The 12,406-nt window shown below is 44.6% G+C and overlaps 2 protein-coding genes across 4 annotated transcripts in view; one reads left to right on the top strand and one right to left on the bottom strand.

The window, feature by feature from the left end:
• The window catches only part of INO80 (INO80 complex ATPase subunit), a 62,477-nt gene extending 52,018 nt beyond the window's left edge, over positions 1 to 10,459 (bottom strand). Inside the window, exons 1-5 of one of the 3 annotated variants that reach the window (XM_054634077.2) lie at positions 10,320 to 10,459; positions 5,124 to 5,197; positions 2,933 to 3,118; positions 1,512 to 1,678; positions 1,352 to 1,419 (exon numbers count right to left, since the gene is read on the bottom strand). In XM_054634077.2, coding sequence (XP_054490052.1) covers positions 1,352 to 1,419; positions 1,512 to 1,678; positions 2,933 to 3,075 — 378 coding nt within the window. In that variant the 5' untranslated portion in view covers positions 3,076 to 3,118; positions 5,124 to 5,197; positions 10,320 to 10,459. Of the gene's footprint in view, positions 1 to 1,351; positions 1,420 to 1,511; positions 1,679 to 2,932; positions 3,119 to 5,123; positions 5,198 to 9,545; positions 9,683 to 10,319 lie in introns of those variants that run through there. The other 2 variants (XM_054634078.2, XM_054634079.2) reach the window with 2 other exon arrangements.
• LOC143694390 (uncharacterized) lies at positions 7,348 to 11,865 on the top strand. Its single transcript, XM_077180555.1, has 3 exons — positions 7,348 to 7,366; positions 9,395 to 10,855; positions 11,570 to 11,865. The coding sequence occupies exons 1-2, from the start codon at positions 7,348 to 7,350 to the stop codon at positions 10,564 to 10,566; spliced, it is 1,191 nt and encodes a 396-aa protein (XP_077036670.1). The 3' UTR covers positions 10,567 to 10,855; positions 11,570 to 11,865.
• Positions 11,866 to 12,406: the final 541 nt, after the last annotated feature.

Genomic DNA, 12,406 nt, shown 5'->3' on the forward strand with positions numbered 1-12,406 from the left:
GGCATGGTGATTCCAAAACTGCCCTCAGCAGCCTGTTCTAATGCTTGACCATCCTCCCCAGTGAAGAAAATTTTACTAATATACAATCTAAACCTCCTTTGGCACAACTTGAGGCCATTTGTCTTGCCCTATTGCTTATTACTTGGGAGAGCAGACTCATCCTCACCTCACTACAATCTCCCTTCAAGGGAGTCCCCCCAAACCTCCTTTTCTTCAGGCTTAATACTCCCAGCTCCCTCAGCTGCTCCTCCTAAGACTTGTGATCCAGAGCCTTCCCCAGCTCCACTGCCCTTCCCTGGACACACTCCAGCACCTCAATGTCTTTCTCATAGCAAGAGGCCCAAACTGGACACGGGTTCGAGGTGTGGCCTCACCAGGACACCAAGTACAGGGAGACAATCACTGCCCTGGTCCTGCTGGCCACACTTGCTGATACTGATGAAGGCCAGGATGCCACTGGCCTTCTTGGCTACCTGGACACTGCTGGCTCATTTTCAGTTGCTTTCAACCAGCACCCTCAGGTCCCTTTCTGCTGGGCAGCCTTACAGCCATGCTTCCCCCAGCCTGTAGTGCTACATGGGGTTGTTGTCACCCAAGTGCAGGATATTCACTGCATTGAACCTCATGCAATCAGCCTTGGCCCATGATCCAGACCCCTCTGCAGTGCCCTCCTGCCCTCCAGCAGATCAACACTGCAACCCAACTTGTCTGCAAGTGACTGAGGGTGTATTTGATCACTTCATTCAGATCACTGATAAAGACAATAAACAGGACCAGTACTGAGCCCTGGGGATCACCACTGGAGCTGGCCATCAGCTGGATGTAACTCCAGGCACCACTACTGTCTGGGGCCAGCCATGCAGGCAGTTTTTCACCTGGTAAACCATGCACTCATCCAAATGTGAGCAGCCACCTTGTCAAGGAAAATGCTGTGGGAGATGGTGTCAATGGCTTTACTGAAGTCTAGACAGACATCCACAGCCTTTCCTTCATCCATTAGGCAGGTCACCTTGTCACAGAATATGATCAGGTTGGACAAGCAGGACCCAACTTTCATATACCCATGCTGGCTGCGCCTGATCCCCTGGTTATCTTGCACATGCTGTGTGATGACACTCAAGATGTTCTGCTCCATAACATTTCACAGAGCACCAAGGATAGGCTGACAGTTCTGTAGTTCCCTAGGCCCTCCATCCAGCTTTTCTTGCAAATGGTTGTCATGTTTGCAAACTTTCAGTCAATTAGGATCTCCCTGGTTAGCCAGGACTTCTGGTAAATGACTGAGAATGGCTAGGTGGGTAACTCTACTCAGAGATTCCACAATAGCTGCATTTCTTTCCAATATTCTTACCTTCAGCCACTTTCTGCTTTTCTTCAGTTTGGAAAAATTATACAAGCTCCCTTTTTCAGACTTTGGTTCTATTTACAGGAAAAAAAAATAAAGTTCTTAGAAATAATGCTTTTCCAGACTAACCCAAAGAAAGTCAAGATTCAACATAATACACGCCCACCTGGCTGGAGTACTCCATTCAGGGAATGTGCGTTCAGCATCCCAGAATTTCCTGCTCCAGAAGACTCTCCAAGCAAGGAGTCTGGAGGCTCTTCCTTAACTTGCATCAGGGGATCCCCAGACTGAGGCAGCAAAGGATTGTCATCCAATCCATCTTCACTTTCATCACTGCAAGAAGATCCATAATACAGTGACAATGACAGGAAAATATTCAAAAGAGAAAATGACCATCCAGCTTTCTTACATATGGGCATTTGTCTAACGGTTTGAGAACTGAGACTCCTTCAGATGTAACTCTAGACATTAGAAATATTGCTGTTAATAATTTCCCATTTACTCTTAGCAACAGTTAATCATGAGATCAGCCTGGCTATGTTATCAACCTGCACCTCCAGTCTTCAACTAGGTGTCTAGTTTTAGAAGCATGAACTATGCAAGTCAAACCAAAGCATAATATTGTCATACTCACTGGAACATGTAAGAAATGTACATATACCTTTTCTAATCCTTTTGTGGGTCTTAATACATGCTTATAAATATATCTCTTAGCAGTTGCCCATTCTGTTAGCAGCTCTGTAACTCTGCAAACACTGATGAAATTACATATTTGATTGTTTTGAGACAGAAACACACATTAATGATGCCTCATTGCTACAACTTAGACAAATTCTGCATCTGACAAATCTTTCCGTTTTCTTTATGACTAAAGGCTGTAAGTGTCCCTGAAAATCTACTTAGGGCTTCCTCCTTCTACTTTTTGTAGACAAAGAAAGTTTTGGCCACTCAGCTACAAAAAAAAGAGCTTTAAAACATTGTACTAATTTGTACATGAGCTGGTAGCACACTGTATTATCACTATGAACTGAGAGAAGCACAGTCCAAAATCTTTTATACAATCAGAGAATATCCCAAGTTGGAAGGGAGCCACAAAAATCTTTAAGTCCAACTCCTGGTCCTGCACAGGAGAGTCCCCAAGAATCACACCATGTGCCTGAGAGTGTTGTCCAAAGGCTTCTTGAACTCTGTCCAGCTAGTGCTGTGACCCCTTCCCTAGGGAGCCTGTTCCAGCGCCCAACCACCCTCCGGTTAGAGAACCTTTCCTTAATATCCCACCTAAATCTCCCCTGACAAAATTTCATGTCATTGCCTCAGGTCCTATCAGTGGTCACCAGAGAGAAGAAATCAGAAAAGCTTTGTTTCAAAACTCAAACCTAATGCTAGATTTATTATTAAATTTAATAGTATTGTTTAGATTTCCTCTTCTCTAGGCTGAGAGATCCAAGTGACCTCTCCTAAAGCAGAAGAGCTTCTAACGAACAAGTCACTGATAAATTCTTCATACGGTGTAGGTGTGGAACAATATTATAAAAATGCCTGTCTTTCCTTGGCACTCCCAAGGGAAAGTAGGAAAGCTTTTGGTACCTGGATATACTCCTGTTAAAGATGGCAGACGTCTGTCGTAAGAACTGATCCAGTTGCAGAGCTTTTTCCAGGTATTGCAGATAGAGGGGTTTTGCCAGCTCTGAGCAGCTGCCATCCTCCCTGGCACCCAGCTCTGAGGCCATAGAACAAACTTCTCCTCATGCACAGGTGCCTCTGAACACACAGCTGTAAAAGGAAACAATGGCCATCAGCACCACACCTCTGAAAGGAGCAAAAAAGACAAAAAACCAAGACAACTCTAGGCAAAAGCTTAGGCTGCAGTTAATAGATATAGTAAACAAACAGAAATTGCTATTCAACTTTCCACCACAGTACTACCACAGCCACAAACTAGATTCTTAGTTTTCTGGTTTATGACTTTGTGGTTGCTGTTTGATAGGAACAAGCACTGTTTTAACCTAGTATGATAATCCAAGTGGTGACATAGAAATTCAAAAGTATTATGAAGACAGTCCTCAAGCAACCACAGTAAGCTTTCATCACGTTATTAAAGGTAACATGCTTAACCCTGAACAGAAGGCATATATATATAACTGACTCAAAAAGGAGGAATTACTAAAAATATTGTTCCTCTGTTTTTTTTCAGTTCACAGCTGTAGTCTACTGAATACTTGTAATATTTCTCCTTTACCTTACAGCAATGCTCTTTCAGCACTGAAAATATAGCTGTTACCTGCTGGTAAACAAGCTACAAATACTTGACCAAAAACCCTTTCCTTCTAAAGCGCAACTGTTATTTTATTAAAGAAAAATAATACATAAAAAGCAATTTTCAAGATACTTTTTAATATTTAAAAATTTAGAATGTATTCTAGCATTATGTTTTTCCACTAGTAGGAACTGTCCACCAGATTTTTTTTTTTATTTGTTCTCTGGATTTAAGATACTTAATAAATCCAAATGCACCCCCCTGCAATATTTGCATACTACATACTCTGGAAACAAAGGTATCAAAACATTTTATTCCTCTGTCAACTGCAGTTTTCTCTTCCTCCAATTACAAAGGACATCATAACAACTGTTACAGAAATAGCTCTGTCAACTCAAATTTTACTTTTCTTTGACTACAAAAGATGCCATCACTGTTATAATAACAGTGAGAAAGGTACGTGATTTCCAAAGCCAGAGTTGTTACTTTGTAAATCAAAGTGCTGTCAAGATCTTAAATATTTACAAACAAACAAACAAATAAATGTCTAAAGCTTTTACTTCTGGTGGAGGACAAAAATCATGGAATGGTTTAGGTTTGAAAGGCCCTTAGAAAACATCTAGTTCCAACCCCCGCCACACCTCTCGCTAGAACAGGATGTTCAAATTAAAACCAGTCAGACTTAGATTAATTGCTCTTCTGAAGGATTCTTGCGGTTTCTATCACTTCTTAAAAATACTACAAAATCTGAAGCAAACTTCTCATTAATTTGTTGAAAGACATATATTTGTTCAATTATTAAATCAGTGACTAAATTGTTTTATGCTTATGTAAGTAAACATACAGATTGAGTATCCAATCTTCAAGCTGCTCTCCCTCCACATGTACAGATCCAAAACCCAGCATCTAACCTTCTCTAAGTCTTTTATCCTCCAAAATTACAGAACAAATTCCGAACTTCAAAGTTACAATTAACTATAAGTGATCCTCATCTTAAGACTAATGGCTGTGCTTGAACAAGAGTAAATCGTATTATTTCTTAATAAACACTGGCTCTTGAGTTAACATCCTTACCCACAGAGGATAACCAATAACACACCAGAATTCATTAGACAAGGTAACAGCTCTGTGATAAAAATTATTTTTAGACTGAAGCTTTCTACATATTAGGTCTTTGCATACCTGACAGCAGTTGAATGACTGACCTCTGTCACCAAATCCTCATTTCCAGCAGAACTTAGCAACACCTGAAAGCCTTCCCTATGATAAGGGTAGTAAGATGCATATTTTCCAAGCAACTTCTATCTACATATGTCATAGCGCTTAACAGGTATTTGAAACCAAACAAACCAAACAAAAAAACTTAAATCAAGAACAGCCTTCCAAGAGAGAGGAAGACACAAAATGAACCACAAAATCATTTAGGTCGGGAAAGATCTCTAGGATCATCAAATCCAGCTGTTAATCCAACACTGCCAAGTCCACCACTAAACCATGTCCCCAAGTACCACATCCACACACCTTTTAAATACCTCCAAGGGACAGTGACTCAATGTCTTGCCTGGGCAGCCTGTTCCAATGCTTGACAACCCTTTCTGTGAAGAAATTAAGTAAAAGGGTTAAAAAATGAGAGGAAACATGAAACTTGTGCCTTTAATGGAAGAGATAATTGATGAAGTGGTAGAAAATAACACTTGAAGGTGAAAGGCGTTTTCCTTTCCTCATGATCACTAATAAAATTACATCTATTACAAGAGCGAAAATCTCTCCCTAGTATCATAGCAAAACAAGCATGGTGATTCTTTTCCCATTCCATTTCAAAATGTATCCATCAACAAGGGCATGTATTATGTTAACACAGTTAACTCAAAAAAACCTGGCAACTTTCACCTGTCTGCTCTTTGCAGAAAACCACATTCCCAAAACTCAGCCTTGCATTTCCACACTTAATGAAGTCCTCCTTGACCTGACACAGCTCAACTCCTCTGCATTTCACCCATATAAAAGACACGTTTTTGCTCGTCTTCCTATTTTAATTGCTCCACAAGACTCCTGTACATACAACATTAATTACTCTTGTCCTCAAAACAGTTACTAGTCTGCATCCTGCCTACCAAATAAACAAATAAGCACAGAAGAGCTTAATAATATCCTTAAAACATATTTACAATGCCCAAAAGAAATTCAGTAAGTGTTACACAAGCATACTGAATAGTGAATAACTCAGACATTTAATTCAACCCTTCATTTATTTATATGCTGACAGTCACAGAGTGCTTCTCTGTTGATCAAAGTAGTAATACAGAAGGCTAAGTGACAGATAATTCATTCTCTATCCTTTCATTTCCACTATAAGTTTTAACAAACAAAGATTTCCAATAGCAAAAACTGATTGAACACTGAAGTGAGAGAAGACAGGAACAAACGAGAGGCACACAGCCTGATCCACTACTGTATGTAACTGTGTATGACACCACCAACATACTGCTTCAGTGGATTTACATGGTGATGACATTCATTCCACCTTTCTTTCACATTTTTGAAATGAATCTATCCTTTTGTCTACTCAGTTTAAGGACAAAACACAGATTTTCAAAAAGATTTCATTACTGATGGTAACATTTAGGTAAATACTCGTACGTTACAGGGGTAAAATGAGCAGAAGCTGCACAGTAATCCTTGTGCCATCATGACTTTCTTACTGGTATATACCAACTTCATGTTAAGTTTCAGTATCAAATTCAATAGCTATTTGCTTTCTCTCTTCCTCTTCCCTAGAGTTCTAACAGTTTAGAAAAACAACATTTGGAAATAAATAGCTTCTGCACTGCCAGGCTGGCACTTTGAATCTTCTGGCATTCTTAATCAGAAGTTCACACTGAAGCCGTTTAATTGTGTCATATGAACCACTAAATTATTAAAAGTACAGGTAAAATATCAGCAGGAATGTAATAACTTCATGCAAATAATTTTCATAGTAATTGTATTTTTTTAATAACTAATTTCAGTTCTGGAAGAGCCTTCCTTACGCTGTTTTAAAGTCCCATTGTTTAGTTCAATGCTAATGTAGGTGTGGGGTTTCTTCCCTCACTCCTGTTTTTTCAAGTCTGCCCATTTATAGCATCTAGTCAGTAAGCAAACACCCCACACTGGAGAAGAATCCTCCAAGGATATCTTCTGAGAGCAGCTAGGTTTTATAACAAGGTGTCTAAATTTTATGCCCACTGACCTGCACCAACCAAACAGCACAACCATGCTCTCCTGAAACAGCTTAGCTTTAAAAGTAGATTCTCCCAATTTAAACAAATATCCACTGCATATTTCTGAATGGAAGTCCAGCAAGCTTTTCCTACTGGTATCAAAGAGGAGCCCCATAAGTGCTAAGTGCAAAATCTGGCTCTTGTGCCTAGCTGCAAGCTGGATGGGGTTTGCTTTGCAGAGCTGTTTGAAGCAATACTTTTTCATCCATGAGTTTCTTGTGTTTTTTCCCTTTAGCTGCTGCCACCTCTACACCTCAGATAAGGCCCAGAGGATTAGCTTTTCTGCTCTTTATGACTAACATCAACTGTCATAGTAAATAATGATAATAACTCCACTCCTAACTGAGGGCACATGCACAAACACAAGCTGCCATGCAAGTAAAAAGTACTGGACTGTAGCTAATGCACAGTCCCTCTTCTTAGCAAGGCAAATCAGGGAGGAAAAAGTAATTCAGTCTCCCCAGCCACACACTAAGTGCAGGGATATGAAGTGTGACCAGGCAGGTGAGCACCAATACTTGTTCCAGTATTTCAGCCCACAGAAGCAGCCTCTTTTCTCTTCTCCATCCCATCACTGCAAACACACTGACAAAACATCCATGTGGACAAAAACCTGAAGTCACAGAAAGTATGTATTCCTCAATTATTTATAGCATGGAAGGATTTATCTATATAAGGATTAAAACTGGTCAAAATACAATCTTCTATGCCACCTTAATTGCCTTGCAATTTTAGCAGTTTTCTGCTAAAAAATGGGGTTTTTGTCCTTTGCAATTTGACACCAACTTATTAAGATAGATTTTCCAAACTTACGCAAATCCCTAAAATACTTTTCCTTCTTGAAAAAATTTAGAATTGAGACATACACAGGTCTCATTGGAGGAGCAGAATAGTTAATGCTGTGAGATGTTCCAGTAGTAATATCTCCAGAATAAATCCTGACAAAAATATATCCAAACAGAAGATTCACCAAGTCAAGGTCTGTGTGGAAAACAAAGACTAGCACAGTAATAGCAGCTAGGCATATTTTTGTCAGACTTCCTTAAATGCATATAATCTCCAATAGAAAAAACTGTAGTGGTATAAAAAACCTGAAGAACTATTTTGTTTGAAGGAGAATGACACGCTCTCCTTTCCCCACTCATTTTAGCTTGCTTTGGTAAATGCACAGTTACACTAACAACAATTTCCCAGAGCTATAGACCACATTTTAAAGCAAAACCTAAGTCCCACATGGGGTTTTTTTATGGCAGCGTCCTAAATATAACTGGGATATATAAGACACTATGGCTTTTCAAAAAAGCAAATACGAAATTTCATATGAACTGAAAGCCTCCACTAACCTCAAGTTGAACAAATAAAACTAATGTATATACAACTAAACTCTGCGTTCACACCATTTGAGTTTGAAATTTAAAAAAGACATTTTAATTGCTTTTCTGAGTAATGAAATCTAGGTAAACTAGATGCTTTACTTTGCCGTTCTGCTTTTGTGGTAAGGCTTCATATTGTTTTCCAAGGAATGAGACAGCATTTCAGTGATCTGTGTTCCACCTTTTAATCACTTTTAAATACAGAGAAGAGCCAGGAGGGCATTGCCTCCGGAATGCCCTGGATTTTCCAATTCCCAAAAATCCCAGTTAGAGATAGGGCCTTATTTATTATTTAAAAGAAAAACTATACAGCAGTGTATCAGAAGCCTATACATAGCAAACAGCAGAATACCTTCAAACATACTGAACACAAAAGTAGGCGAATCAGAGCTCTGCTTCCAAGTTTAAATTCGCAGAAAAACAAACCTATTTAATCGTTCAATTAGAGCAACTCTTGTCCCAAGAGAGTTTATAGTATTTATGGATGTCTCTGACAATGCATTTATAGTTTCTGCTCTACACAGCAGCACCAACACTTACCCTCACACTTTGCCATTCTGTGCACACAAAATAACAACTGCATGGATATTTTCAGTTTTATTTGGTTTTTACTCCCTCCACCCCAGACCATGAAAAGGGAACTATATCCAAAAAAAGCTCTAAGAGCACTTGCCATCTAAGCTAATCTAGCATGTAGTCTAGCCTGTCAAAGAGCATGCTTATTACAGAATTTACAGCGTATTATGTTATACCCAAATGGAACAAAACTTGCTCACTTCAACCATCAAAAATTGGGAGGCAGTATTTTCAGCAGCTTCAATAAAATACATGTGAGAATATACAAAGAAGAATTACAGGCAATATTCTTTAGCCCTGGAAAAAGGTTCAAGATACAGTTCTATTTCTTGTACTTTTCCCTCAGTATCTTACCAACCTCTCAGTGTAACGACACTCTTATACATACACATTAAAGGAGTGACAGCAAAAATGAATCGTTGAAGTTAAAAACTGTGTTGATCACATCCATACAGGGCTTATCAGATGTGCTGTACAAATCCATGCACTAGATTTGTTTGTAAGAAAGGAAACTAAAATCCGAATTATACATATTTCACTATAAAAAAACTAACTTGACTTGAACCATTTTCTTCATGCAAAGGCGAAAATAAATTAAAGGAGTTTATTATTATCTGCAACACCGCAGTGGGAGAAATCATTCACAGAAGACAGGCAACAGCGTTAAGAACGTATAACGCTAAATCAGGAACAGAAATTGTATTGAGTCTCCCAGAGCAATTGCACCAGGCTACCTGTTTGCTGTCAAACAGGAGCGGACTTTACAGCGCAGCTTTAGGGAAGTGCGCATTCACGGGCGCGAGCACAGCGCTGAACTACGTTTCACGGGCACCCGGGAGACACTTTCCATCAACAACGCCACGAGTCTGGCAGGCGGCCCCTTCCTGCAGGTGCCGGTGGCTATTCCGGGAGCGCTGGGGCGGCCGGGCCGCCGCCCCGCCGGGCTCTGCGGGCACCGCCGCGCCACGCGGCCTCACGCACAGGGGCGGCCCGGCCGGGCCGCGGGGCGGAGGCCGCGCTCTGACGGCACCGGGGAGGGGGGAGGCGAGCGCGTACCCGCAGGCGCGCCCCCGCAGGCGGCGGCGGGCACGCGCTCCCGCCGGTGACGCGGCGCTCCCGGCCCGGCCGCGCCGCCGCCCTCGCCCCCCCCCGCCCCGCACCCCCCGCCCGCACCCGCGCACGCGCCACCGCCCGCACGTGCGCCGGCAGGTGCGCGGCGGCGCCCCCGCCCCCCCGCCGAGCCCCCCCCGCGCCTGGCGGGGCCCGGCCGCCGCTCTAGACAGGCGCTGGGGGAGGGGGCGAACGGCGGCTCCACGGCCGCCGGTACCGCGGGAGGCATCCGGCGGGCAGGGCGGGGAAGGGGCCTGTCTCTTTAAGAAGAGGCCCGGCTGCTGCGGCCGCCGGTCGGCGCGGGGGGTGAAGCCGCGGCCTGCCCAGCCGGCGCCCCCACTGCCGCCTCCAGTAGCCCCGGCCTGGCGTGCCCTTGCGCAGTGGCCGCGGTGGCTCACCTGGGTACCGGGCCCGGCGGCGACGCGGCGGCGGCGGCGGCGGGGGGCTGGGGGTGTCTCCCGGGCTCGCTCCCCCGCTTGCTCCACCCGGCCTCTCGCCCCGCGTTGCCGGGGCTGGCGTTGCCTGTCTCCTGCCGCGGGGCGCTCCCGGCTCCTGCCTCGCCAAGATGGCGCCCGCGCTGGTGCTGAGGAGGAGGCGGCGGCTGCGGGCGCTGGGACGGCGGCGGCGGCCACTTTCGCTCACTGAGAGGAGAGGAGCAGGGACACGGGGAGCCATGGCGGGGGGGAGGAGAGGCGCCATGCCCAGGCCTGATCAATCGAACCCCGCATGCCTCCCCGCCGCTCCGGCCCCGCGCCTGGGCCCCGCCGCCCCGCCTGCGTCGCCGTGGCCGCCGCACGGACCCCACGACCGCACCGCGGGGCTCGGCCCCGCAGGGACCCCGCGGGGGGCCCTTCCTCATCGATGCGCTCCTGCAGCCGATTGATAGGGTCTGGCGGTGACGGAAATTGCCGAAGGGACTCGGCCAGACGGCCGGGTGAGCCAGCGAGTCTCGCGCGAGGCGGGGCGGGGTCTCGCGATGCTGGTGCGGGGAGGCGGGTGCGTCCCGGAAGTGACGCGCGCTCGCCCTTGAGGCGCCGCGGGGGGCGGCGGGTGCGCTCGGCGCCGGTCGCTCTCGCTGCTGGGCCGGGGCAGCCGGGAGCCGGTACCGGGCGTGCGTGCGTGTCGCGGAGGCCGCCCGTGGCAGCTAGGCAGCTTGTCCGGCCTGGCAGCTGCCGCAGATGATGAGAGCGGTGAGGGGCTGGCGGCGCTGGAGCCGGGGCGCTGTCAGGGTTAACACGTGGGGCAGTCGGTGGGGCTGCGTGCGTTCTACCGCTCTCGCCTTGTCAGGCGCTAGGAGTTGCATTAGAGGAGTTCTAAAGGAAATAGGCCTGAAGGTTAATTGCGAAGATGCTTTGCACCGTAAACACAGTGTGGCCATCTGCTGTTCAGCACTGCTGCCTCCCCTAACCCATTAACCAGTACACTTAAAGCAAATCCTTAAGTGGATGATTAATCCATGTCACCTACTGCATAGCGATTAAAATCTGTATTTCAGGACTAAGCTTTGTCACTCCAGCGCTCAGTAGGTATCCGTGTCCTGGTTTTGGCTGGATGGAGTTAATTCCTCAGTAGCTGAGACAGTACTGAGTTTTGCATGCAGAATAAAAAACCTGATCTTCTGAGTTTCACTAAATCGTGTTTATTCTAGGTCAAGTACTTGTCGCGTCTCATCCTCTGCCACGGAGAGGGAAATCTTGGGAGGGTGCTCAGCCAGGACTGCTGACCTGAACTCACCAGAGGGATATTCCATACCACAGGACATAATGCCCAGTATAAATAAGGGCAGCTACTTGGAAATGAGGCCAATCTGGATTCAGGAAGGGAATCTGGCATTAGTCAGCGTAGGGTGAGCAATTGTATTGTGCATCACTTGTTTTTCTATCCCTTTTTATCATTATTTATTGCTTTTTTTTCCCCCAATTATTAAACTCTTCTTATCTTAAACTATGAGTTTTTACTTTTGATTCTCTGCCTCATTCCACTGGGGCAGGGTGGGAGTGAGCAGCTTCATAGTGCTTAGTTGCCAGCTGGGCTTAAACCACCACACAGAGTTGCTAGGATATAAAAATAAGACCATTGCTACTGCTCCAGTAAAGCTTCACTAGAGTTGTCCTTAACTAGTGATGCTAATTGTACCCCTAAGTACAGCCAGGAATTGCATTGTTCAGGAGGTGTGCATGATTTGGTTACATGTTAGTACCACATGAGCTCAGACAAACAGAGCTGGCACTGAGCAGCATCACTGCTGATGGACCTTTAAAAAAATAACCCCTTTTTTCTTCTTAAGAAAATAGTAATTTTTAATCTTGTGCTTCAGTGAGTGATGACTCCATTCCAATATATTTATTTTCTTTATGCCATTCCCAAAAGAGAACCAAAGGGAAAGCAGTACTTATATTTACCCAAGGAAGTTTTGCTACTTTAATCATTATAGTGGCACAGATGCAATGGACTGTGAAGTCCCTCTCTGGAAATCCTTATTCCA

Source organism: Agelaius phoeniceus, chromosome 6 (assembly GCF_051311805.1).
Source record: "Agelaius phoeniceus isolate bAgePho1 chromosome 6, bAgePho1.hap1, whole genome shotgun sequence".
NCBI lineage: Eukaryota > Metazoa > Chordata > Aves > Passeriformes > Icteridae > Agelaius > Agelaius phoeniceus.